General features: G+C 38.5%; 3 protein-coding genes and 1 long non-coding RNA gene across 5 annotated transcripts; 2 read left to right on the forward strand and 2 right to left on the reverse strand.

Annotated features, from left to right (window-relative positions):
- Positions 1–2,621: 2,621 nt before the first annotated feature.
- LOC110005435 (lysozyme g) lies at positions 2,622–4,090 on the reverse strand. Its single transcript, XM_020660791.3, has 5 exons — positions 3,950–4,090; positions 3,554–3,646; positions 3,171–3,391; positions 2,944–3,094; positions 2,622–2,858 (listed from the first exon to the last, which is right to left on the reverse strand). Exons 1-5 carry the CDS (start codon positions 3,951–3,953, stop codon positions 2,722–2,724), a joined length of 606 nt encoding a protein of 201 aa, XP_020516447.1. The 5' UTR covers positions 3,954–4,090; the 3' UTR covers positions 2,622–2,721.
- Positions 4,091–10,180: 6,090 nt separating this feature from the next.
- LOC110005434 (B-cell receptor CD22-like) lies at positions 10,181–14,381 on the forward strand. Of its 2 annotated transcripts, none has more exons than XM_065959535.1 (9): positions 10,181–10,860; positions 10,966–11,175; positions 11,296–11,553; positions 12,634–12,894; positions 13,046–13,306; positions 13,547–13,634; positions 13,755–13,803; positions 13,907–13,998; positions 14,106–14,381. In XM_065959535.1, the coding sequence occupies exons 1-8, from the start codon at positions 10,458–10,460 to the stop codon at positions 13,985–13,987; spliced, it is 1,611 nt and encodes a 536-aa protein (XP_065815607.1). In that variant the 5' UTR covers positions 10,181–10,457; the 3' UTR covers positions 13,988–13,998; positions 14,106–14,381. The 2 variants fall into 2 exon arrangements, with proteins under 2 accessions (XP_065815607.1, XP_065815596.1); XM_065959524.1 differs by having other exon boundaries at positions 10,182–10,860; positions 14,091–14,381.
- A 2,925-nt stretch (positions 14,382–17,306) lies between these two features.
- Positions 17,307–19,752, forward strand: LOC136180362 (uncharacterized). Its single transcript, XR_010667051.1, has 2 exons — positions 17,307–17,341; positions 17,436–19,752. It is a non-coding gene; the product is annotated as an uncharacterized lncRNA (long non-coding RNA).
- A 4,591-nt stretch (positions 19,753–24,343) lies between these two features.
- On the reverse strand, positions 24,344–25,928 carry LOC136180354 (lysozyme g-like). The gene is made up of 5 exons (XM_065959578.1): positions 25,790–25,928; positions 25,414–25,485; positions 24,909–25,111; positions 24,679–24,829; positions 24,344–24,593 (listed from the first exon to the last, which is right to left on the reverse strand). The coding sequence occupies exons 1-5, from the start codon at positions 25,791–25,793 to the stop codon at positions 24,457–24,459; spliced, it is 567 nt and encodes a 188-aa protein (XP_065815650.1). The 5' UTR covers positions 25,794–25,928; the 3' UTR covers positions 24,344–24,456.
- Between the last annotated feature and the right edge of the window lie 95 nt (positions 25,929–26,023).

Genomic DNA, 26,023 nt, shown 5'->3' on the forward strand with positions numbered 1-26,023 from the left:
CGAAAATGAGAGAGTGATAAATTAGGGGGGCCTAAACTAAGGCATCAAGAAAACAAAGAGACTGCATCCGGCTACAAAACGTTCCAGAAATAACTTTGGATGCATTCATTATTTTATGTTATGTTCATTTTACTTATAAGTCTTCGTAACTATGGTGGTTTGACAGTTGCACATACATTTTCTTTAACTCATCGTTTATCTTCTCTGAGCCCGGCTACGTTACGTTTTGCGACAGCTGCAACTCAGTTGAGTTTGCGACACTGTTTACGGCAAACAAACTAGTCATGCTTTTGACAGCAAGACTTGGTAAGCAAGTATCAACTTGTTGACAACTTTAAAAGTTGTTTCACAAACAGAACACAAATACAGGCATTAAAGTAATAGGAAACCGAATCAGTCAGCATATCGTTCAGGCCAGATGAATAATGTACTGAGAGTATAGAAGATCAGGAGAGAGCAAAAGGCGTCTGTCAGAGAGAAGTGTTCAGGTTAGCATTCATGCTATGGGGAGTTAGCCTCGCCGAAGAAAGCCTCAGCCTCTTCGGGGGAGCGGAAAAGTTTTGTCTTACCATCATGGAACACTTTCAGCGAGCAGGGGAAAATCATGGAGTATTTGAAGTCCAGGTCCCACAGCCTTTTCTTAATCGTATCAAACTGTCTACGTTTCTGGACAAGTGCAGCACTGAAGTCCGGGTAGATGTGCACTCGAGTTCCATTGTACACAAGCTCTCTCTTTTCCCTGGAGAGCTTCATGATCTTCAGCTTGTCCTGGAAATGGAAAAGTTTGACCAGGATCGGCCTTGGCCCGGCTCTGGAGTTTTGTTGTTGGATGAAGGACGAGGAGCGATGACAGCGCTCGATGACAGGAGGAGTGGGGAAATTAGCTTCTAGAGAAGCTGCGGTATCAGGCGATTCATGAAGCCGAGGATATCCCAACCCTCTGACTTTTCAAGGGTAGAGATGAAACGTAGGTTGGAAGCACGACTTCGGTTCTCAGCATCTTCATACCGTTCTTTCAGGTAACAGTTTTCCTTTTCAAGTATTTTGACACGTTGGATCAAGTCCTGGACATCATCCTCGTTAGAGCCAACTCTGTGCTCAGGTTCCGTGACTTGCTCTCCGAGTGTGGATACAGAGCTTTCTATTTTGTTAAGGCTGACTTTAATAGTTTCACGTTTTAAATCCATGTGTGATATCATTTTGAGCTTAATTTGCTGCATCCCTTCCCAGATAGTTTGAGAGGAGACAGGTTCTTGAGCCATTGTGAGGCCTGCCTCCATTACCTCTCACAGTGAGTAGATTGTTTGTCTTGTGAGTTTGGTGAAAAAAGTTGCTCCTGATCAGGTTTCAGAGATATCACAAGTTGCTGTGATTGTTGTCAAGACATTTAAGTTGCAAATATGTCTCAGAAGGACCTCAGTAGAGAAATGTTTGAGCCAGCAGACTGCAGCTTGTTAGAGACACTCACACCACGACAGCCATCTTTATTTCAGCCTCCTGTTCTCTCATTACATTTTGTGTATGACCTCTTAAAGCCTCGACCGTTATACTTTGGTGATCTCAGGCTGAAACATTTAAGAACCCCTGGTATAGCTGATATGTCTGTAGAAGGCAGCTGATTTACAAGAAACACACCTCAGTGGATCTGCCTTGTACATTTTTTTTCTGCAGAGTTTCCATCTTCCTGTAGCAGGCTGTAAACACAAGTCCCCGCCTTTATAGGGCATGTATACTGGTAGCTGTTGGTTTCTTTATTATTCCATATGTAAATGAACTCCTTAGCTTATCTGTAGCTGTAGAGAGCGGTGTAGGGCCCATCCTGCTGTCCATCCATCATGTCAGCTACACGCATACACATGTTGACATGTTGGAGTTTTAGAAACACCAGACGCACCCCATATATGATGTTCAAAACAGCATAAGCTACTTCCCCACTCTCCCTCTCTCCTGCATCTCATCTAGGTCTATATTCATAGGGATGTATACGTTTCTATTTTGAATATATCTCAACTTTATTAACTATTATTATTATTACAAAGACTTGAGACTTGACTTGGAATGAGAGACTTGTGCCCATCTCTGTACTTGTCTTATTAACACTTGAAAAAAATATCCCTGCTAAAACCATAGACTGTAAATATGAATGTTTGAGTGATGTCACCTATCTGTTCCTGCAGGGGGCTCATCAGCAGCAGCCGCCATGTTGGAAATCCTGTCTCAACCTAACTTTCAGTCAACCTAACGACAGGCTGAGAGCTGGAGCTGAGGCGGGTTTTAAGCTTCTTGACAAACCGTTACACCGTGCCCACCTGTCAATCATGTCAGCTACACGCCTAACTATAGATAACACATATTCATAGAATCAAAACAGAGACATTTTTGAAAAGTCATCCCCTGTTCAGTGTGTGCACGAGGAAGATAACTAATCAGACCTATTTGTTTTTTGTACCAGGCTGTAAATGTTGTATGTGACTTCCTGTGTTCCTGCAGCCAGCCTCTAGTGGACACTCGAGGAACTGCAGGATTTTACACTTCAGTATTGGCTTCATTTTTCAACACCGAAAGTTGCCACTTGGCTAAAACCCATCAAGCACAAAAAACAGAGATATTTATGGTTTTGTTTTTTGTATCGTGTTTATTTACCTCAGGATTTCATAAAACAACTTTTTAGACTTTTACTTAATGACTTGCAGGAAATGTTGTCAGAGTGGGCTTCAACAGTTAAAAGCCACCATGGTTCCTGTACCACTGGGCTCTGGCAACAACATCATTGGAGTAGTCTCTACCGGTTGTGTGGTCATCGACGTTTTCATAAGAATGGACGTTTCCATCGCCCATGTTGTAGGCTGCAATCCCACCTGGAGAATTAAACACACATAAGATCAAACCATTTGTGTGAAGGGGGTTGTGTTTGTGTCAACTTAGTGGGTGAGTGAAACAAACCTTTCAGCTTCTGCTCCGGGCTCCAATCAGGAAATTTTGTACTGATCCGTCCGATGAAATGAACCAAGATGCCCGTGGCTTGTCTGAGGTGTTCCTCGCTGTCCCAAGCGCCCTCTGGAGTGTGGTTACCTCCGTTTGGATTCACATCCACCTACATATGTTTGAAGGAAAGCTGGTTAATCACGCTAAGCTAAAATCATGTGAGTAAAAAAAGTATTTACAAGCACCTGCATCAGTCCCCAGCCGTTGTACGCTTGTCGGCTCTCGTCATAGTCCCCCCAGCCTCCAGTGTTCTTTATTGCGTTTCCAGCCCGAGACTCTCTGGAGATGATGGCAGCAATCAGAGCTGGAGGAATTCCCTTCTGAGCCCCCACTCTGTTGATTTTAGACTTGAACTCTTCCATTCTGCCTGCATCAGTCTGGGCCATGGTGTGTGATGCTGCCACACCTTTAGAGAAAAAAAAAATCACAGAAAAAAAACGCTAGTAGACTCGGAGTGACCAAATCTGATATTGACCGTTTTCACAAACTGGATTTCTTTTGATTTCAGGCTCATGGTGAGAAGCTCAGTGGTCCAGGTTTGTTTAAAGTCTGACAAATGTCCCATCACCTTTTTTTGTTGTCCAGCACATGGAAAAACCAGAATGATTAGCCGTTTTCTGTGATGCACCGGTAGTTTGAACGCTCATGATGTCTCCGTAACCTGCAAATGATATGTTTATTATAAGATCAGTTTTGAACAGAATCAGAAACAGAATCACTTAATTTAATCCCTGGGGGAAGAAGATGGGATGTTTCAGTCGCTCTGATAAACAATACAGCTAGAGAGTATATACAGGGAAAATAATATAATTATGAATAAAATGAGAACAAGAAATAAAGACATTGGTTAAACAAAGCACAGAGAAATTAGGAAATTAAGTTCAACTAAAAGAAAAACAGACTGTTGAGGAAATTCTTAAAACTTGACTTCCCTCAAGAAAAATTCCATCAGACGAGCACTCACCCATCTTTGATGTTTCCTCTTCTGGTGGTCTCCTCACAGCTGAGATGTCAAACAACACAATGTCCCTCTGTGCACTCTCCGGTTGTATTTATAACTCAGTGCTGTCACTTTCCTCATGACGTTACTCCCTTCCTCGTGCTGTCTGGTGTTTCTCTCTCTCGCCTGCAGGAGGTGCTGTGAGCTGATGTGTCAGAAGAGAAAGAGGAGAGAATCAGGTGAAGGCAGCTGGTTTACAAGAATCAGACTGAGCTACACACACAAAGGTTTAATTACAGTCTGAGTTAGATAAATCTGGTTGTATCCAGTTTTTTACTCACCTTTACCCATACATGGTGAGTGTTTGTTGTTGAGGTCATTCATCAGTCAACCCCCCCTCCCGTACACACAGTAGCCTGTAAATTGAACTTTAACATGTTCGTGGGGCACTGGTGCTCGATGGTTAGTGTGTGCGCCCCATGTGTCGAGGCTGTGGTCCTTCGGGGCGGGTGGCCCGGGTTCAGGTCCAACCTGTGGCTCCTTTCTTGAGTCTCATTCCTCACTCTTTCTCACCCTGTTTTCCAACTATATCCACTGAACTCTCTGTCTGATAAAGGCAGAAAATTCAAAAAAAATAAATCTTTAGAAAAATAAAAATATACATATATTTATGTACCGTGTAATATAATTCTGGAAAAAAATCTTGTACAACTTAACGGATGTCTTGTTTCTATTTTTTATTTTTTATTTTTAGATTATGTGAAATGCTCGATAAAAAGAAATGTAAAAAAAAAAAAAAAAAAAAAGAGGAAGTCTTGACAACTGGAATGGGAGGAATATTGCGAATTATCCAAGCGGCTACCTCCGGTCTTGAAAAATTAAAGCCAATGCAGAAGAGCAAAATCCTGCAGTTCATCGAGTGTCCACTAGAGGCTGGCTGCAGGAACACAGGAAGTCGCAAACTAGTTAAAAAAACAGTTTTTACAGCATAAATAAACATGTTTACAGCCTGGTACAAAAAAATCAAATAGGTCTGATAGTTATTGTCATCACTGGTAAACACTGTACAGGGGGTGAATTTAAAAACCCCTGGTATAGCTGATATGTCAGTAGAAGGCAGCTGATTTACAAGAAACACACCTCAGTTGATCTGCCTTGTAAAAAAAAATTCTGCAGAGTTTCCATCTTCCTGTAGCAGGAAGTAAACACAAGTCCCCGCCTTTATAGGGCATGTATACTGGTTGCTGTTGGTTTCTTTATTATTCCATACGTATATGAACTCCTTATCTTATCCCACCTTGATCTGCAACTGTAGATCATTATAGAGCCCTACCGGGTGGTAGTATCAGGTCAGGTGGTGCTGAAAGATATCTCAGGTAATAACTGACTAAACATGAGGAAGTCATAGTGAAACTGAAGGTGGAAAAGTCTCCCATATGCTCGTCACATCATATGATCTCTGTGAAAAACAATCAAAAAACATGTTAAAGTTCAGTTTACATGCTTTGTTAAATAATCTGTGATCAATGATAATACTTATACTGTGTGTGTGTTCAAGATTCTTAGTTAAGCTTTAAAGTAATTTAAACTTCAGCTGCAGTAAATCTCAAAAAAGTGAAACTTAGAAGACCTCATCGGGTTCCAGGCCAGCACGTGGCAAATCCTCTAGATACAGATAGAAGTATGATTTCTTCATGTGCTGGTCAAAAACAAGTGATGGGACATTTGTCAGACTTTAAACAAATCTGGACCACTGAGCTTCCCACCATGAGCCTGAAATCAAAAGAAATCCAGTTTGTGAAAACGGTCAATATCAGATTTGGTCGCTCCGAGTCGCAATATCAGATGTGTCAACGAACATTTTTTGCAGAGACAACTTCTACAAACTGACTTTTTGAAAGACAGTATTCACAACATCAAAAGTCGTAACAGAAAACAAACAAATACAATCAGAACTGTTTACTTTTGTCTGTCTTTGCCTAGCTACTAGCATGCACTAAAAACGGCTCCATTCATCAGAGCCACGAGAAAATCATCATTATCTGCCAGATTCTTTGCATTGACAAATATTTCAAGCTCATTAGAGCATGTGTGTGCAACAGGGAAGTTAATTTTTTCATCATGGATGAAAGTAAGTTTTGGGCTGGGAGAAAATCCAATAGCAGGTACTCTAGAGCTTCCTGTTGTAAAGGCCAGGATGTGCTCAGGATTCAACGACAGGATGAAAGCTCTCTCTGCCTCAGTTAAGTTCCTGTTATTTAGACGCTCCTCAAGTTCCTTCTCTAAAAGGATGAAAAAGGTACAAAACCGCCCGTTCGATTTCTGCTGCAGTGAGGGAAGCGGCCATGCTTGGGTCTTCCCTGGTTTCACCTACTGATCCGAGGTCAGGGGTGTGGGCGTGGCCATGCGCTGGTCTGAGGTTAATTCAAGGGGCGTGAAATTACATGATTTGCATATTTTCAAAATATTTAGCTTTACACTTGGCGACACATTTAGATTTAGATTTAGATTTAACATTTAGATTTAACATTTAGATTTAGATTTAACATTTAGAGTTACCATTTAGATTTACCATTTAACATTTAGAATTAGATTTAACATTTAGATTTACCATTTAACATTTAGATTTTGATTTAACATTTAGATTTACCATTTAACATTTAGATTTTGATTTAACATTTAAATTTAGATTTAACATTTAGATTTAACATTTAGATTTAACATTTAGATTTACCATTTAACATTTAGATTTAGATTTAACATTTAAATTTAGATTTAACATTTAGATTTAGATTTAGATTTAGATTTAACATTTAAATTTAGATTTACCATGTAGATTTAGATTTAACATTTAGATTTAACATTTAGATTTAGATTTAACATTTAGATATAGATATAACATTTAGATTTAGATTTAGATTTAGATTTAACATTTAAATTTAGATTTAACATTTAGATTTAGATTTAGATTTAATATTTAGATTTAGATTTAACATTTAACATTTAGATTTAGATTTAGATTTAACATTTAGATTTAGATTTAACATTTAGATTTAGATTTAACATTTAAATTTAGATTTAACATTTAGATATAGATATAACATTTAGATTTAGATTTAGATTTAGATTTAACATTTAAATTTAGATTTAACATTTAGATTTAGATTTAGATTTAACATTTAGATTTAGATTTAACATTTAACATTTAGATTTAGATTTAGATTTAACATTTAGATTTAGATTTAACATTTAGATTTAGATTTAACATTTTGATTTAGATTTAGATTTAGATTTAACATTTAGATATAGATATAACATTTAGATTTAGATTTAACATTTAGATTTAGATTTAGATTTAACATTTAGATTTAGATTTAGATTTAACATTTAGATTTAACATGTAACATTTAGATATAGATATAAAATTTAGATATAATATTTACATTTATATTTTACATTTACATATATTTATGTGTAAAATGAGCTAAATGTGAAGAATATTAACTAAATATTGAAAATATATATATCACAACGTTTTTACAATCGGCACCCCATAGTAACGCACTGAGCTGTGTCACACTGTTTGTTCTTGTTGCAGGATGGGTTCAGTGACAGTTTTTTAGGTCCACTATATATCCACTGTATGTCCACTATATTTCCTCGAGGTCTATATTCTTAAAGAAGCCTGAGTGACGTCAGCTGTCATTGTGTGGATAGTGAAAACCTTGAGGAAGAGAGTGGCATAAACTCATCTGTGACTGTGACCAGAAGGGGTCCCATGACTGATCCTGAGCCTGTGGATTCTGAGAGGAGAACAATCGAGTGGATAACCTAACTTTCTGAGCCAAGTTTATCATAGGTGGACTTTACTGACTTGACGTGTGTGACCTCTGACCCTCAGAGTACTTCAGTCTCTCTTGTGTGTCATCAGACAAATCAGCCTGCGACTTGTGGTTCTAGCTTTACAGCTGCTGTGGACACTTCCACACATGCGAGTCAGCCTGACAATGCTGTTACTATGACGCAGACTGACAAGACTAACACTTTGTACGCTGTTGACCAGATTTCAAAAGCACACAGTAATCGTTCCATTGCACAGACACAGGTCAGGTCACGATTTGGTCGACTAATTAAACCTGTAAACAGACTGATACAAACCATGTCCAGACAAGATGTTGTTCAGGATGGGTTCGATGTTAAAGATGTTTGTGAATCTATGTTTCAGGCATTTGCTGACTAGGCCTATGCCTTGCTCTAGGTGTCTTTAAGACACTTCTTTTTTTTGTTGGGGTGTTTGTGTAAAATTCTTCTTCCACCTTCCTTGTTATTAGTGTTGTTGTGAGCCTGCACTGCACTGTTTTTGGGGTCTTGCAGGGTGTAGAAGGCACCCTGTTTCCAGTTGTTGGGTTGAGAGATAAGCGTTGCTCTCATACCCCTTCATTCTTATGGGATACATTTGACATTGGTTTTCTTGGTAATGAGTCTGACCCTATTTGTCATATGTCTAGTTCGATTGTATTTTCGGTGCATACTGTGCGGTTGGTGCCTCATTTCGCTAAAATTCAGTGGGGGTGGGTGTAACGGAGTTAAAATGCACTTTATTTTTGAGTACAGTTTACAATTTATATTTGAGATTTCATTTATAATTTATTTCTGTTAAGTATTTGTGAATTTTATCTTAACGAGTTATGTATATTTACTTTTATTTTAACAAATTTATGTTTCCTTTGAGAATGACCTTTTTGGCACTTTGTGGCTTCTGTACCTCCTGGGTTACCGTAGCTCCTTCCATCTGTCCCTCACAGTGCCGTTTTGCATTGCTGAAGGTAAGTTGTATGTAAAAACGTTGCTGCATCATTACCTTATTTACTGTGGAAAATAAGTGATTTAAGTTGTAATGTGAAATAATATAATATTTAATAAATAATATTTATTTTGCATGTGTAGGAGCAGAGGTGCAGAAAACAAATGTCCAGAAGGCAAATTGAATGTTCTTTTGTCTTCTGCTGGAATGTTTTTCTTTGTATTTTCATACTTTCTGTTTTGTTTTACAGCAGCATGTTGTCGCTTATTTTGTCCACTAGGTGTCACTGTTTTACCATTTGGTATACTGTTTCTCATGGTTTTTACTCAGATTTATTTTTAATATACACTGAAAACCAAAGTTTTTGGTTATAAATATGTACATGTAGTTAAAATATTTAAATGATGATTGTAATGTATTTCTATGTAATATAAATGTGTTTTGAGCTCACACAGTGCTGTTTTGCATTGCTGAGGGAGCAGAGGTGCAGAAAACAAATGTCCAGAAGGCAAATTGAATGTTCTTTTGTCTTCTGCAGGAGAAAATAAAAACTGGAAAACAGTCAAAGTCTGGTTTTCTTTACTCCCCTGACCACATCCATTACAAAAACATGTACAGACCTTCTGTTAATGTGTTTTATTTACTCTGAAGTCACACAGGGATGAGAGGAGCAGCTATGAGTTTGAAAGCAGCAGTGAGTGGATTGGTTATCTTCCTTCTCTCTGTGTCAGGTACTGTATGTCCTCACTAAAACTTTCATCACTGAACGTATTTGGATAAGGCTTAAATTGTTTTTAAAATGATAAAAGAGTAGACTCTTTAATGTTCAGGTTTTTTAGATTGAGTGTTAGATATGATGCAAACTGTTAAAGACATGTTTGCTTCTGTTTCTTTCTATAATTAGATTGTTTTGTCTCACTAAGTTTCTAAGTCTTATGATGTGTTTTTAACATTTTCATACATTCAACATCCGTCTGCATCATTTTTCACAAACAGTGAAGATTTTTGAAGTATTTTACAGTAAGAGAAGTTCTGAATAACTAAAGCTGCAGAATTCAGTAACTTCCAGCTGTAAGAGTCTTTATTTCCTTCATGAGAGAACAAGATAACATCTCCAGAAAAGGGGAACCAGAGTTTGCAGATGCATTAAGTTTTGTATGATGTATGTGTGATGTTTCCATTCTCTTTCTGCTTAACAGTTAAGTGTCCTGATAAAACAGACTCACACGTGATCTTCAGTTTTCTTCTTTTCACACTAACCTGACCACAGATTGAACAGAGAGGAAACAAAGACAAGAACACTTCAGACACACCCACTAAACTGCATTTACATTCAAGTGCAATTATTTCAGAATCTGAAAGCAAACACTTTGTCTTTTTTCAAAGACACATTTAGATTTTTAGATCAATGTCCATTTTAAAAGCTTAGAGAGAGAAGTTTGTGTAAATGTATTAAAGTAGATAGATACGCAGTGGAGTCACTAAAATTGTTTCAATATAGCAGATAACACATTATTATGCCTGTTAACAGAGACTACAGCCTTTAGTGTTGTTCACACATTTCACTGATAAACTTAGTTACATTAGAAAACAAGTATCAAATGAAGTTCTTGGTTTCTGGAGTAAATTAAATGAAAATTTCCCTTACTCTTGCTCATCTGTTTGAACTCTCTCTCTTTCTCTCTCTCTCTCAGTAGTTGTTTGTAAAAACGATCAGTTCTGTGGTCCATGTTTGACCAGATTGTGTTTCCTGATGTGCTCTGTGTTTCAGTGGTGAAGGGAGAGGATACCTGGAGAGTGACTCACTCTTCTGCTCAGATCTGTGCCGTCAAAGGATCAACAGTGGAGATACCCTGCACCTGCACCTACACATACCCATCAACAATAAGACAACAAACTACTGTAGTTCAGAGCAGATTCTGGTTTACTAAAGACAGGTATGAACCTGTAGATGTGAGAACAGACCCAGACTACTCAGGTCGTGTTGAGTATCTTTTTCATGAGAACGTCTGCACTCTGAGAATCAAAAACCTGACAGAGAGAGACTCAGCTGTTTACAAGTTCATGTTCACAACAAACCAACCAGGAGGAAGTTTAACTGGTGATGAAGGAGTCACTTTGTCCATCACAGGTAACATTCTCATTTTAAGTATTTTCTTCATTTTCAGAGTTAATACTACTGTGAATCTTTTTGTTTTTGTTTATTTTAATGTTCTAACTTTCTTCACATGTTCAGACCTTCAGGTGCAGGTGGAAACAAAAAGGAATCAGGCAGAGCTGAAGTGTTACAGCAGCTGTAATGTGGCTGATAATCCTTCATATGTCTGGTACAGAAATGGAAAAAATATGACTGCAGAGACGTCTTCTATTAGAGTCTCTGTTCATGAGAATAACAAGTATTCCTGCTCTGTTAAAGGACGAGAGGATTACCGCTCTCCTGAAGTCTGTAAGTTTACTCCACAGTGTTTGACTTTTTATAACCTGTTAACTCTTCCTCATTTTAACATTCAAAAAGTTTGACCTGACATTGATTTTCAAAGTAAATGAAAAGTGTTTTCTCCTCCAGATGCTCCAAAGCTTCCCTCTGTGTCAGTGAGTCCCTCTGCTGAGATAGTGGAGGGCAGTTCAGTGACTGTGACCTGTAGCTGTGATGCTAACCCAGCACCTGAATACACCTGGTACAACATGAACGGTCGTGAACTCAGTAAAGAATCAGAGCTCGTCTTCAGCTCAGTTCAGTCCTCTGACTCTGGAAGGTATTACTGTAAAGCTAAGAATGATCTGGGAGAGAGGACATCTGGATACGTCAAAGTTGAAGTGAAATGTGAGTGAAAAACATTTTCTTTGAAAAGCAACATTGAGCTGATTTCTCATTTGAAGGTTTAATTTGCTGATCATATCTGCTTCCTCTAGCTCTACTTCACACTCACAGTCTGCAGCTAAAGCCCACTGAGCACTGACAACTAATGGTTAAAAGACACATCTTTAATTTGAATTTAAATGTTGAATATAGCTGGAGTAGAGCGTTAGTTATATAATACATGTTAGCAGTGTGAGATTGTCTGTACCAACGTCTCCTCACAGCACGTGACCGAGTGAGCGTCTGAAGAGTTTCTTAAATTTGTTCCAAAGAAAAACCTTCGACTGATTTGTGACGTGTTCTTAAACAACAGAACTGTTCACACCTCATCGCTCAACAGAGCTTGTTAGCTTATTTTGCAAAGTGGAGATAGTGATGCATTGATCATTTCTATGATTGACATGTTGAGCTTTGACTTTTGATAACATGGAGGCAAAACTTTATTCTGCTCTCCTCCAGCAAAGACTGAAGCACCACAGTTCTGTTTGTTCACCTTCAAAATAAAAGCACTAGATGTCATACTGTTTACAAAAGAAAACTGAAATTCACAGAGCAGAGAAATAAACATTTAATGGATCCAGTGTGGACAAGAAGCGTTCAATGCTTCGTCATGCGACATCATATCTAACATCTGATGCTGTGAGGAGCATCGATGGGAGCTGGAAAACAACACTCCTGAATGTATTACACACCACCACCCAAAAGGGGGCAGCAGAGGGATACGTCCCTAAAACTGAGACACAAAGAGAGAGTCATCAGTAGTTTTGTCTTAGTGAGAATAGATTGTTTGAATTGATCCACTTGTTTTAATGTGCTTCATGTTCTTATACTCAGTGTTTTTATGAGATGTCTTGACTGTGATTGTAGCTGCTGGAACAGAGTCACTTAAAGGAATCATTAATTATCTATATATTGAAACAGGCTCATTCTTATCCCCTTTTCTGTTCATGTGATATGTCTCTAATACTATTTCAGTTTTTTCATCTTGACAATTCAAACATTTTAATGTTGAGGAGAAATTAAAACAGATGTTTTCTCCTCCAGATGCTCCAAAGCTTCCCTCTGTGTCAGTGAGTCCCTCTGCTGAGATAGTGGAGGGCAGTTCAGTGACTCTGACCTGTAGCAGTGATGCTAACCCAGCAGCTAATTATACCTGGTTCAAGGAGAATAACAATCAACCTCTGAGTAGAGAAGCTCAGCTCGTCTTCAGCTCCATCAAGTCCTCTGACTCTGGAGAGTTTTCATGTAAAGCTGAGAACGATCTAGGAAAGCCGACCTATAAATGGATCTCTATTGATGTGAAATGTGAGTGAAACACTTTAAACAGCAACATTCAACATTTGGAGACTTTCCTTACTGACCTGATTTCTCTGTAGTTTCATAGTTTTCTCACACCTTGATCATCCTGTCTGTTAATGACTTTCAAATCTTCAGAAACCTTTTTATGTATCATCAGTTTCTCCAAAGCTTCCCTCTGTGTCAGTGAGTCCCTCTGCTGAGATAGTGGAGGGCAGTTCAGTGACTCTGACCTGTAGCAGTGATGCTAACCCAGCAGCTAATTACACCTGGTTCAAGGAGGATGAAGACTCACCAACAGCTTCAGGACAGATCTTCACCATCTCTAACTTCAGTGCTGATCACAGTGGGAGATATTACTGTGAAGCTCAGAACACAAGAGGACGTCATAACTCCACCTTACATCTGCTTGTTGTGGCAGGTAAGTTATTTAAATTCACCTGCACACAAACCTGTTTACTGCACCAGACCAGATTCACATTTAGCTATTAGAAAGTAGAAAGTAGTACAAAAAAAAAAAAAAAAAAGAAAATTCAGAGAGGAACCTCCATCCTGTCAGAGTCTGACGAATGATGAACAGAGGGTATCACAAAGTAGAAATGAAATGTTTCAATCTAATCCTACCAGTAAAGAGTCTCACATATCTATCTTTAATTCTCAGGGAACTCAACATTCATAATACATATCATCAAGTGGACTCTGCTGCTCTTGATGTTGATTTCTCTGCTTCTCGTGACTCTGTGGATGAGGTAAACACCATACAAATTTGTCTTTCAGCACACATCTCTTTTTTTATTCTTGAACTTATTTTGTATATTTGATGTTCACCATGTTCATTTTTGGATTTGTTGTTTTCTGACTTAATCCAGAAAGAAGAAAACTCTGAGCTCCACCACTGAACCTGCAGAAGTGATCGAGGTGAGAGAGAAAGACAGAGAGTTCTTACTTATCAATCTTTTCCTACATCACTGTAAAACCTGATGAAACATATTTCTGATCAAATCTTATCGTCTGTCATCAGGTGGATGTTGTGTATGAGAACGTGTCAGCCGTCACTGCAGCACAGACAGAAGACACAGAGGAGCAGGAACACATGCTGTGAAGTCCAGTCAGGTTAGAGCCTCCTGCTCTGAATCAAACAGGCCCACTTCACATTCAGAGTCACAGTTACAACTATAACTTCAGTTTGATGTGATTTTCTCCAGATGCAGTTGAACCAGATGCAGGACTCACTGTGGAGAGCGAGGCTGTGGAGGATGTGGGGGAAGTGGAAACATTGACCTTCAGCAGCAGGAAGTTAACAACAGCATGGAGCAGAGAGTTTAGGAGATGGTTTTCTTTTGCAGCTTGAACTGAATCACTTTGAGGTGTTCTGCAAGGACCTCTCCAGTCACCTTTCAATCTGCTCTATGACTTTTCACTCAAAGTTTAGTTTTTGTAAATATTGGTTTTACTCTACTTACTGTATAATGACAATAAAGGCTTTCTATTTCTTACTGATGTAAAATATGTCATTCTGCTGTCTCTGTTAGTGATGTGGTTTTCAATGTTATAATCACAGTAAACATCATGAAAAACACAGGATAACAATCATCAGTACAAACTCACAAGATCATTTCCACAGTCACCTCTGTTTTGTAGGCGGAACTGACATAAATGTGGTGGAAGTAATAAAACAGCTGCTTTTTTGTTCTTATCAATGTTCTGACTATTTTACTGTGCACTGATTGGACACAACACAGGACCTCAGCAAAGACTTTAACTACTCACTGAACCGTACCACACTGCTGCACTCAAATGTCAGAGCATAAATTGAGATTAATTGGATTGCAGTTCACGCTCATCGTATCTGTTTTAAATAATCCAAAAAGATATTAAAAATGTGTAAATCTTCTAGGAAAGTGTTTTTTGTTCAAATCCATAACTGATCATATGTGTGAGGCTCATAATGCATAGATTTACCTCCACAAACCTTGACTTTAATTTACTGACCAAAGCTTATATACCCTAGTAAAATCCCAAACATGCAGATAAATTAATAGTTGAAACCAGCTTCATTTCAGTAAGGTGATTTTAACTGTTTTCCACCCATTATACTGTGGAAACATTGTTTTCAATATGGCATTTTGCTTTAAATTCATTCAGGCAATGTGGCTTATTTGTTTGTGATTTGTGTGTGAGCTGATGTAACCTTGTGTTTTTGTAAGCATCACCATAAGCCATTAAATCAGATGAGTTTTAATCTGCTACCACGTCATTGAGATTGTTTAAATGTGCATACTTCATGCCTAATTCTACAGGCCTGTGACTGAACCTCCAGCTTTGCAAGATTCCAAACCCATTGGTCTGTCCAACAGTTGCACACCCCTCATCTCTTCCCATTAGCTTAGCTACCTAGCCTGACAGAGCTGCTCATAGAAGAGAGTTATGATGTCTCACAAGGATCTGTGTCAAATTCTGTGCCAGTTCCCAACAATTTGACATATGAGTGTAGTCTAAATACTGCAGCTCCGCAGTAAAAAAGACACACCCTAAGCCATGATTGAACAAGCTAAACCTGCTAGAAGCAGATACTTGTGTATTTCCTCCTTCTGGGAGTTTCTTCTGTATTGCTTCGAAGTTGTGGTTTGAGAGAAATCCATACTACCCCTCTTAGCAGGTTTGAGTAAACACTGATATACTCCCCTCAAATGGTTGATGTGAATAATGTGCACAGCAGGTCCCACTGGTGGTTGACATTAGTAATTTGTTATATCGACCCAATCCCTCTGGTGGGTGTCGAGTTGCAATGCAATTTTTTATTACTTTACATTGCAACTCTGAGCATCCATCTTATTTTTGATTTAATAACGAATTAAGTTAGGAATATATTCATGTTCCAATTATCTTGTTATACACAAGACATCATTGTTGAAATAAAAATTGGTAAGTAATTCATACTGAGTGTTTGTGCAGACTACCCCTTAGTCACTCAGTGCACCAGCCCAGTCAAAAAAGTCTGGACACGCCCCTGCACCCAAGGGTCCCACATTTTGATGATAATGTGGCAAGGGGCACTATGGGGTTGGTGTACAATAAACAATAATCTAACTGACCCGACAAAGTCACCCGGGGAATTTCACCCCAGGAAAAATATAAACACCTTACTCAGACAAAGGCAACACAGATTCGACAACTGAAGACAGAGACGTGGTTCCAAATGACAATGTTAATTTAGTGAAAACCGAGACTGGGAGTATCTGTTAAGAGATGGGTTTTAGTTATTGCTCAATTTAGGGAGAGGAATAAACAGGTTTATTACAATTTAATTTATTCTAAAATAACACTTTCATTCAAATCATCAGCAGCCTAACATCTAAGGATGTGTTCCTGGAATGCAATCTACTCAACCACTCGTGAACTCATAACAAACAGGTGCAAACTATTGTGTACCAGTGCACTTACCACTATAAACAGTGCAGGGAACCACCTAGAGGGCCTAGCCCCCACTTCACTAAAGGGGAAATAAAGTAAGTATTAGCAAAGAAAACAGTTGGTACAATTTAAATTTTAACAAGTTAACAGATATCCATAAAACATGAGTCATTAGTCATTCAAAGCCAATTCAAAAAACAGCCACACCAAGCAAAACACTAAGATAAGAAAAATGTTAACCAGCAAAACAGCAGCCGATGAAAGGCCTGAAAGACATAAAGAAACACATTACATATTATCAATCATTTATAACACTGTAAAAAAAAAAAAAAAAAAAGTAATGAACACTTTACCCTACTCAACACTCAACAGGCTTCACGACTACCCTTACGCAAAAGGTGACAGGTACCAAGATTTCAGGTAAGTCAACCAACAGGAAAACAGACACTCCAGCAGGGGATTAAATTGTTACATTAAAATATCGCCACATCTGAAGTGAATTTATACTATTTTAAGACAAAACTCAGCAAACCAGACACCAGCACACTCGAGGCAGACACGCAGACAGGGGACTGTTTTAAGACAAATTAAACTCTTTACTTTAAGTAAATTGAAATAATCTTGAATGCATAACCTACCTCAGAGAAAGGAACATGTGGCAACCAACAGGCAGACAAGGCGAAAAGGCAGGCGTTTTGCCACAGGTGCTTTATATATGGTTCAGCTAATTAAGGGGCTGGACCAGGTGAGGATTTGACCTACTTTCAGAGGCTGCATTCAAGGCCAACAATGAAAAACAGACTAGAACCACTGCTCCCACTACAATAACCCCTTTGTCCTGTAAAAAAATAAGTTTGCACTGAAACAAGTTTGATACCAATAGGACTTATTTGTGAGGTGAGTTCTTCCTGTTTGTCTTATCAAGTATGTTAATCCTCTAAAGAGGAAGGAAATGTAGGCGTTAAAAACACCCTGATATCTGTCTTCTGTTCACTCACTGCAGAGGAGGAGAATCTTCTTACAGACACTATGCTTTTTCAATGTAAGTAGAATAATTTATCAACATGTCTGATACTGTTTGAGTCCTGCTGTGTTCTTATTATTCTATCTGCTAACATGTTTTATTGTCCCTTCAGTCACACAGAGAGATGAGAGGAGCAGCGATGAGTTTAACTGCAGCAGTGAGTGGATTTATCGTCCTCCTCTCTGTGCCAGGTACTTCATATCAACAGTTACATTCATTTAATCAAAAGAGGGAAAATGTGGGACTGATTAATGCAGACTGAAGGTCACCTGTGTGAAAAGTGGATCACAGTTTATGTTAAAGGAAATATTCTCAGATATACGACAAACAGTTATTTATACTGTTGTGTGACTTCTCCAGACATTAGTTAGTTTTCAGATTTTTGTTTATTAATGTTTAACAGGAAGATCTTTAGTTGGATCGCCTCTTTTTCGTATTTGTTCTTAAGCAGTTTGTCTGCAGAATTTCTTTCATACAATTTCTATCTTCATATATTTTAAATCCCTTTTTAAGTTTTTTGGATGGAAACTTGTCCCTCATTGAAGTATCTTCTCTTTTTTTAATCAAACGTCTGCACCAAATCCTGCTACTTCATTTTTCAAGTGAAATGTTTCCATGATGTGTTGACAGTTTTTAAGATTGTATCTTTAAGTTTTAGTGTCTGCTCTGTTTCTCAAGCCTCATAGTTCTGCATTTTTGAAACAGTTTTCACAACAGCAAACTTACCACAGACCATCCAAGTATGGCAAAACCTCTCTTATAATCATGTCATAGTTTTCACATGACGTCGCATGCTTATGGAACCGCCCACCTGGCGGGCGAGAAAGGCTCTAAGTTATTGGTCTCAGTGGCCACCTACGTGTTTTTTTATCAGTTTAATTTTTCCATGTTTCAAATGAGAGACAGTTGTTGTTGAATGTGATGCACTAACCGACGAGGAGACGAGCCCGGGTTGTTCTTCTACAGAATGTTTGAAAGAAAACCCAGAGAGGAGGAGATTGTGGATTAATGCTGTTAGACGCTCTGCTGTCCCTGTGAGGGAACAAAAGAACAGACTTCTCCTCATCATGACATTAAAGATTGTGTTAACTTGATCTAAATATTCCTGCCTTTAACGAACATTACTGCCCCAGAACACTGAGTGACAGAGACCCAGATACTATCGTTAGCTAACCTTAACTAGCATTTGTTAGCTTATTAGCACTCACAGATGCTTGGATGATGAAGAGTTTCTTGCCCTTAACTTCCTAAACGAGCATTATTGACCCAGCCGACGACATGGAGGTTAACTGTATTAACATGTGAACATCTACTCTTCCTTTGTGCTGACCCTGTATAACTGAGCAAACAATGTGCTTAGATTTCTCTGATTGTGTTTATACCATAAACTGTGAATACAAATGGACAACATCCCTCCGCCTCCTTCTGTTGAACAAGATGAAGCCAAATGATCCCCATGATGGGCGCTTACATATTGCATATTTGCAACCAGAGTCTGCGTAGTAGGGATCCATGGGAAGAGCCATGGTATTGAAGTCACGTTACTTCCTCTGACGAAAACACACATTTAACGTACTGAGAAACATAAAAATCCCTCAGGTGTGTTAAATGTTAAATCTAACTCTAAATGTTAAATCTAAATCTAAATGTTAAATCTAAATCTAAATCTAAATGTGTCGCCAAGTGTAAAGCTAAATATTTAGAAAATCATGTAATTTCACGCCCCTTGAATTAACCTCAGACCAGCGCACGGCCACGCCCACACCCCTGACCTCAGATCAGTAGGTGAAACCAGGGAAGACCCAAGCATGGCCGCTTCCCTCACAGCAGCAGAAATCGAGCGGGCGGTTTTGTACTTTTTTCATCCTTTTAGAGAAGGAACTTGAGGAGCGTCTAACTAACAGGAACTTAACTGAGGCAGAGAGAGCTTTCATCCTGTCGTTGAATCCTGAGCACATCCTGGCCTTTACAACAGGAAGCTCTAGAGTACCTGCTATTGGATTCTCTCCCAGCCCAAAACTTACTTTCATCCATGATGAAAAAATTAACTTCCCTGTTGCACACACATGCTCTAATGAGCTTGAAATATTTGTCAATGCAAAGAATCTGGCAGATAATGATGATTTTCTCGTGGCTCTGATGAATGGAGCCATTTTTAGTGCATGCTAGTAGCTAGGCAAAGACAGACAAAAGTAAACAGTTCTGATTGTATTTGTTTGTTTTCTGTTATGACTTTTGATGTTGTGAATACTGTCTTTCAAAAAGTCAGTTTGTAGAAGTTGTCTCTGCAAAAAATGTTCGTTGACACATCTGTCAGTTTTTTTTTAAGCTGAATACCCATAAAATGGCAAGATGTTTTCAGAGTATAAATGATCTCATACATACTGTTATATGACAAACAGTGGCATTAAAGAAGGTGAAAACCCCCATTTGGCAATTGTCAATTTTATTTCATCATTATTTGTAGCCATGTTCATGATTATGGTAACGAGTTAGTTACACAATCTTGTTGAATACAAATTCCTGCACTCTGTTATATAATGTTTTTCCTTTGTTACCATCGTGTTCAAGTGGGTTTACTGTACCAACAAGTTCCTGCATATCCTGCTGGTTAAATGGGCAAAATAAGTGGTCTGTATGAGCTATTGTTGAGTCGACTGTTCTTTCCTCATTTTCAGCTTCTGGGTGGTTCAGTAACATAAGATGTCGGTCTAGTGTGAAAAGCTGAACTGGGGTCCTGTTTCGTTCAGAGGAAATTGAATGATTGTTAAATGCAGCTTTGAACGCATTCAATGTTTGGTTGATCCTGGGGATGTACACATAATGAAGACAAGATAAATCTGATTCATTTTCTACATCCAAGGCCTCCAATGATTCTAACTCATAGAAAATAGGTGCAAACACATCACGGCAGTTCCTGTTCAAGTCCCGATTGAAGCGTTCAATTCGCTGGTTATGGACAGAGCTTCCAGTTAACACAGAGTTTTCACCTTTATGCTCTCTCATGTGTTCCCAAATCATGACATTCTCCCCACCTTTATCCGTCCAGATGTGATAAGGCCGGTCGTTTTCGCTGATAGCTGTACTGAAGAGGTCCATTGCAGTGTCAGCTCGATTGTTGCTAGAGCACTGCAGAAACATTAACTTTCTACTATAAGCATCCATTGCACCATGTATGACTAATTTCCATCTTATGAGTTTGTGATTGCCATCTATGTGCCAAATATAGTTTGGAAAAGGCACAGTATATGCTCGTCTTTGTATTGTAGTCGTTCTCCTGGATTCAACACCAGCTCTATCAACACGTTTTATAGAGTCTCTGAGACGACGTCTCTGCACTGTAATGTTTCTTGCATGCAAATGTCCATTGAGCATAACTTCTCCAACATGAGGATGTTCTGCCTTGACCTCACTTATGGTTGCATCCAATTCCTCATCAGAAATGTTTGAAAAAAAATTTGCCTTATGCTGTATTCACATTAGCTTGTACAATGTTAGTCTGGAGATCCGCAGGACTGAAGCAACTTCAGAAAGTGATGTTCCTAGCAGCAACAAACTCACTATGTCCTCTTTGGAAATGATGGTACTCCCCTCCTAAGAAAGAGAAGGAAAAGGCAGAGAGGTCTTCACTAATATAATGACTTCTCAGTTTGTCATGCACATAATGGAATTATATGGAAGACAATTGAAAAAAATACATTGTTATCACATACAGACCCCTATTTTGTGTGTGTGTGGCGGGAAGAGTATTGGGCTGTGCAATTGTTGAACAATATGAGACTAAAAGTTTAAAATATAAAACATGATATAAGCAGATGACCTCTACATCTAATTCAGTGACATTTTAGCACTTGCATTTTCATGTGCCCCTTGCTACTGGAAAATCTGCAGTGTCCCCAAAGTATAATGTCAACAAGAGATTTGACTGCAACCAAAACGGGTGAAGCTGGGAATGACAATGTATTTGACTGATTCGCAGAAATGATTTAATAACATAGTTAAACCTGTTGTGTATATGATGAAAGGAAATGTACAGAGACAAGCAACTGCCCAACAATAACATACTCTGAAACAGAAATGTTGACATTAACTAAGGAAGCTCAATGTATTGTATATGGTGCATTTTTTAAGGCACATTGTAAGAATAATTTAGGATGACAAAAAATCTTTTCTAGCTAATGTTTAATATCACTTACTGATCTCAGTGATGTGACGGTGGTGTTGATGTTTGACGTGCCAGTGGCCGCTGCTGGAGGAGCCTGTGGCTGTGGGTTACCCAGGGGTGCAGAGACCTGAAACAAGAGCCCCGACTTTAAATGTCAGCTAGGGTGGCAGCAGGGTTTGTTTGGCAAAATGAAACGTTAAACACCGCTTAATTTCTCACAACAGCGAAACAGACTGTTTAATGGATTTGCGCTTACAAAAATACAGAGGATAAAAATGAAACAGACTCTTAGAGAGTGTAAGCCTCCACAGTAATGAAGCACAGGCTAGCTAACCATTGTGAAACATTACAAAAATATATTCCATTTTTGTTTCTGGCATTCAAACCCTCCAACAGCGCGGTTTCTCTGTTGCTAGCACACCGGCTTAAAGTTTGCTCCCGCCTCCCGAAATGAACACACAAAATCTACGACTGGCTACTACTACTAAAAAACTACGGGTATCTTGGGCTTGACAGATGTTAATTTTGGACACTGGTGAACAAACGAACAGCGCTAGAGGGTAAAGTAACTCCAAAGTTCAACCACAAGGTCTAACACCGAAACCATAACGATCACTAGCTCAAATGCAACAAGGTGAAATTTTAACCACCTGACTCTCAAAAGTGAGCTGACTGTTAGCTAGGTAACAGTCAGCTAGCCAAGTAACGTTAGTTTAACTATAAAGATGAATGAAGTACTATATTAAAAACACTTAACCTACCGTTGACGATGTGGATGGCAATGGTCGAGCTCCTTGGAGAGCAGCCCGCACACCGGCCAAAACCGCCCGCTCGATTTCTGCTGCTGTGAGGGAAGCGGCCATGCTTGGGTCTTCCCTGGTTTCACCTACTGATCCGAGGTCAGGGGTGTGGGCGTGGCCGTGCGCTGGTCTGAGGTTAATTCAAGGGGCGTGAAATTACATGATTTTCTAAATATTTAGCTTTACACTTGGCGACACATTTAGATTTAGATTTAGATTTAACATTTAGATTTAACATTTATATTTAACATTTACCATTTAGATTTAGATTTAACATTTAACACACCTGAGGGATTTTTATGTTTCTCAGTACGTTAAATGTGTGTTTTCGTCAGAGGAAGTAACGTGACTTCAATACCGTGGCTCTTCCCGTGGATCCCTACTACGCAGACTCTGGTTGCAAATATGCAATATGTAAGCGCCCATCATTTAACAGTTAACATTTAACATTTAGATTTAACATTTAACATTTAGATTTAGATTTAACATTTAGATTTAACATTTAGATTTAGATATAACATTTAGATTTAACATTTAGATTTAACATTTAGATTTAACATTTAGATTTAGATTTAACATTTAGATTTAGATTTAACATTTAGATTTAGATATAACATTTAGATATAACATTTAGATGTAACATTTAGATTCAACATTTAACATTTAGATTTAACATTTAGATTTAACATTTAGATTTAGATTTAATATTTAGATTTAGATATAACATTTAGATATAACATTTAGATATAACATTTAGATGTAACATTTAGATTCAACATTTAACATTTAGATTTAACATTTAGATTTAACATTTAGATTTAGATTTAACATTTAGATTTAGATTTAACATTTAGATTTAGATATAACATTTAGATATAACATTTAGATGTAACATTTAGATTCAACATTTAACATTTAGATTTAACATTTAGATTTAACATTTAGATTTAACATTTAGATTTAGATTTAACATTTAGATTTAACATTTAGATTTAACATTTAGATTTAGATTTAACATTTAGATTTAGATTTAACATTCAGATTCAACGTTTAGATTTAGATTTAACATTTAGATTTAGATATAACATTTAGATATAACATTTAGATTCAACATTTAAAATTTAGATATAATATTTACATTTATATTTTAAATTTAGATATATTATTAAATATTTCTTCAACACTTAAACTTTGCAATCAAGCTAAATGTGAAGAATATTAACTAAATATTGAAAATATATATATCACAACGTTTTTACAATCGGCACCCCATAGTAACGCACTGAGCTGTGTCACACTGTTTGTTCTTGTTGCAGGATGGGTTCAGTTTTTTAGAGGTCCACTATCTCGGCTTCATCTTGCCAAAAGAATTCTGTTTTTCCCTCCCCTCCCTTCTTCTGCTCTTGATAGCTGGCCTACACAGAAAGGATTAAATAATGACACCCTGATTCACAGGAAATAGCCCGGAGGTTAGTGTTTCCATCATGTTGCAGTTTTAGAAATACCAGACGCACACCGTATATGGTGTTCAAAACAGAATAAGCATAGTCACTCCTCTCCCTCTCTCTTGCTCGACCACTCGATGACACACACTTTATTCTTTTCCTCTCGGCCTATATTCATAATGAAGCCAGAGTGACGTCAGCCATCTGTTCCTGCAGGGGGCGCTGGAGGCTCATCAGCAGCAGCCGCCATCTTGGAAATCCTGTGTCAGGCTAACTTTAATGAAAGGCTGAGAGCTGGAGCTGAGGCGGGTTTTAAACCTTCTGACAAACCGTTACATCACGCCCAGCTGTCAATCATGTCAGCAAGGCGCCTAACTATGGATTACACATATTGTTCATCAAATCAAAAAAGAGCCTCTAAAAAAAAAGTCAGCCCCCGTACAGTGTGTGCAAGCGATGACAATAACTAATGACTTCCTGTGTTCCTGCAGCCAGCCTCTAGTGGACACTCGAGGAACTGCAGGATTTTACACTTCAGCATTGGCTTCATTTTTCAACACCGAAAGTTGCCACTTGGTCAAAACCCATCAAGCACAAAAAAACAGAGATATTTGTGGTTTTGTTTTTTGTATCATGTTTATTTACCTCAGGATTTCATAAAACAACTTTTTAGACTTTTACTTAATGACTTGCAGGAAATGTTGTCAGAGTGGGCTTCAACAGTTAAAAGCCACCATGGTTCCTGTACCACTGGGCTCTGGCAACAACATCATTGGAGTAGTCTCTACCGGTTGTGTGGTCATCAACGTTTTCATAAGAATGGACGTTTCCATCGCCCATGTTGTAGGCTGCAATCCCACCTGGAGAATTAAACACACATAAGATCAAACCATTTGTGTGAAGGGGGTTGTGTTTGTGTCAACTTAGTGGGTGAGTGAAACAAACCTTTCAGCTTCTGCTCCGAGCTCCAATTAGGAAATTTTGTACTGATCCGTCCGATGAAATGAACCAAGATGCCCGTGGCTTGTCTGAGGTGTTCCTCGCTGTCCCAAGCGCCCTCTGGAGTGTGGTTACCTCCGTTTGGATTCACATCCACCTACATATGTTTGAAGGAAAGCTGGTTAATCACTGTAAGCTAAAACCATGCGAGTAAAAAAAGTAGCATTTATGAGCACCTGCATCAGTCCCCAGCCGTTGCCATGGTCCCCCCAGCCTCCAGTGTTCTTTATTGCGTTTCCAGCCCGAGACTCTCTGGAGATGATGGCAGCAATCAGAGCTGGAGGAATTCCCTTCTGAGTCCCCACTCTGTTGATTTTAGACCTGAACTCTTCCATTCTGCCTGCATCAGTCTGGGCCATGGTGTGTGATGCTCTCACACCTTTAGAGAAAAAAAAAACACAGAAAAAAAACGCTAGTAGCCTTGGAGTGACCAAATCTGATATTGACCGTTTTCACAAACTGGATTTCTTTTGATTTCAGGCTCATGGTGGGAAGCTCAGTGGTCCAGGTTTGTTTAAAGTCTGACAAATGTCCCATCACTTGTTTTTGACCAGCACATGAAAAAAACATACTTAGAGTAAGTCTAGAGGATTTGTCCCCTGCCTTGCCTGTTGACAAGCAGCACCTCTGTATTGAACTACTTCATATAAAATGAGCTCCTGTGTTTCGCAGCTTACTTACCTGAGTATCGCAGATTGTCCTGATTAGCCGTTTGCTGTGATGCACCGCTAGTTTGAACTCTCATGATGTCTCCTGCAAATGATATGTTTATTAAAAGATCAGTTTTTAACAGAAACAGAAACAGAATCACTTCATTTAATCCCTGGGGGAAGAAGATGGGATGTTTCAGTCGCTCTAAAAAAACAATACAGCTGGAGAGTATATACAGGGAAAATAATATAATTATGAATAAAATGAGAACAAGAAATAAAGACATTGGTTAAACAAAGCACAGAGAAATGAGGAAATGAAGTTCAACTAAAAGAAAAACAGACTGTTGAGGAAATTCGTAAAACTTGACTTCCCTCAAGAAAAATTCCATCAGACGAGCACTCACCCATCTTTGATGCTTCCTCTTCTGGTGGTCTCCTCACAGCTGAGATGTCAAACAACACAATGTCCCTCTGTGCACTCTCTGGTTGTATTTATAACTCAGTGCTGTCACTTTCACTTTCCTCATGACCTTACTCCCTTCCTCGTGCTGTATGGTGTTTCTCTCTCTCGCCTGCAGGAGGTGCTGTGAGCTGATGTGTCAGAAGAGAAAGAGGAGAGAATCAGGTGAAGGCAGCTG

Source organism: Labrus bergylta, chromosome 1 (assembly GCF_963930695.1).
Source record: "Labrus bergylta chromosome 1, fLabBer1.1, whole genome shotgun sequence".
In the NCBI taxonomy this organism is placed as follows: Eukaryota; Metazoa; Chordata; class Actinopteri; order Labriformes; family Labridae; genus Labrus; species Labrus bergylta.

What these genes read in the sequence shown, in the direction of transcription:
- LOC110005434 (XM_065959535.1), top strand. Translation starts at nt 10,458, where the DNA reads ATGTTTGACCAGATTGTGTTTCCTGATGTGCTCTGTGTTTCAGTGGTG. An exon ending in CGTCAAAGTTGAAGTGAAAT is followed by an intron (nt 11,554 to 12,633) that starts GTGAGTGAAAAA and finishes TTTCTCCTCCAG; the next exon opens with ATGCTCCAAAGCTTCCCTCT. An exon ending in CTCGTGACTCTGTGGATGAG is followed by an intron (nt 13,635 to 13,754) that starts GTAAACACCATA and finishes GACTTAATCCAG; the next exon opens with AAAGAAGAAAACTCTGAGCT.
- LOC136180354 (XM_065959578.1), bottom strand. An exon ending in ACGGCTGGGGACTGATGCAG is followed by an intron (nt 24,830 to 24,908) that starts GTGCTCATAAAT and finishes AAACATATGTAG; the next exon opens with GTGGATGTGAATCCAAACGG. An exon ending in CTCGGAGCAGAAGCTGAAAG is followed by an intron (nt 24,594 to 24,678) that starts GTTTGTTTCACT and finishes TTAATTCTCCAG; the next exon opens with GTGGGATTGCAGCCTACAAC.
- LOC110005435 (XM_020660791.3), bottom strand. An exon ending in ACGGCTGGGGACTGATGCAG is followed by an intron (nt 3,095 to 3,170) that starts GTGCTTGTAAAT and finishes AAACATATGTAG; the next exon opens with GTGGATGTGAATCCAAACGG. An exon ending in CCCGGAGCAGAAGCTGAAAG is followed by an intron (nt 2,859 to 2,943) that starts GTTTGTTTCACT and finishes TTAATTCTCCAG; the next exon opens with GTGGGATTGCAGCCTACAAC.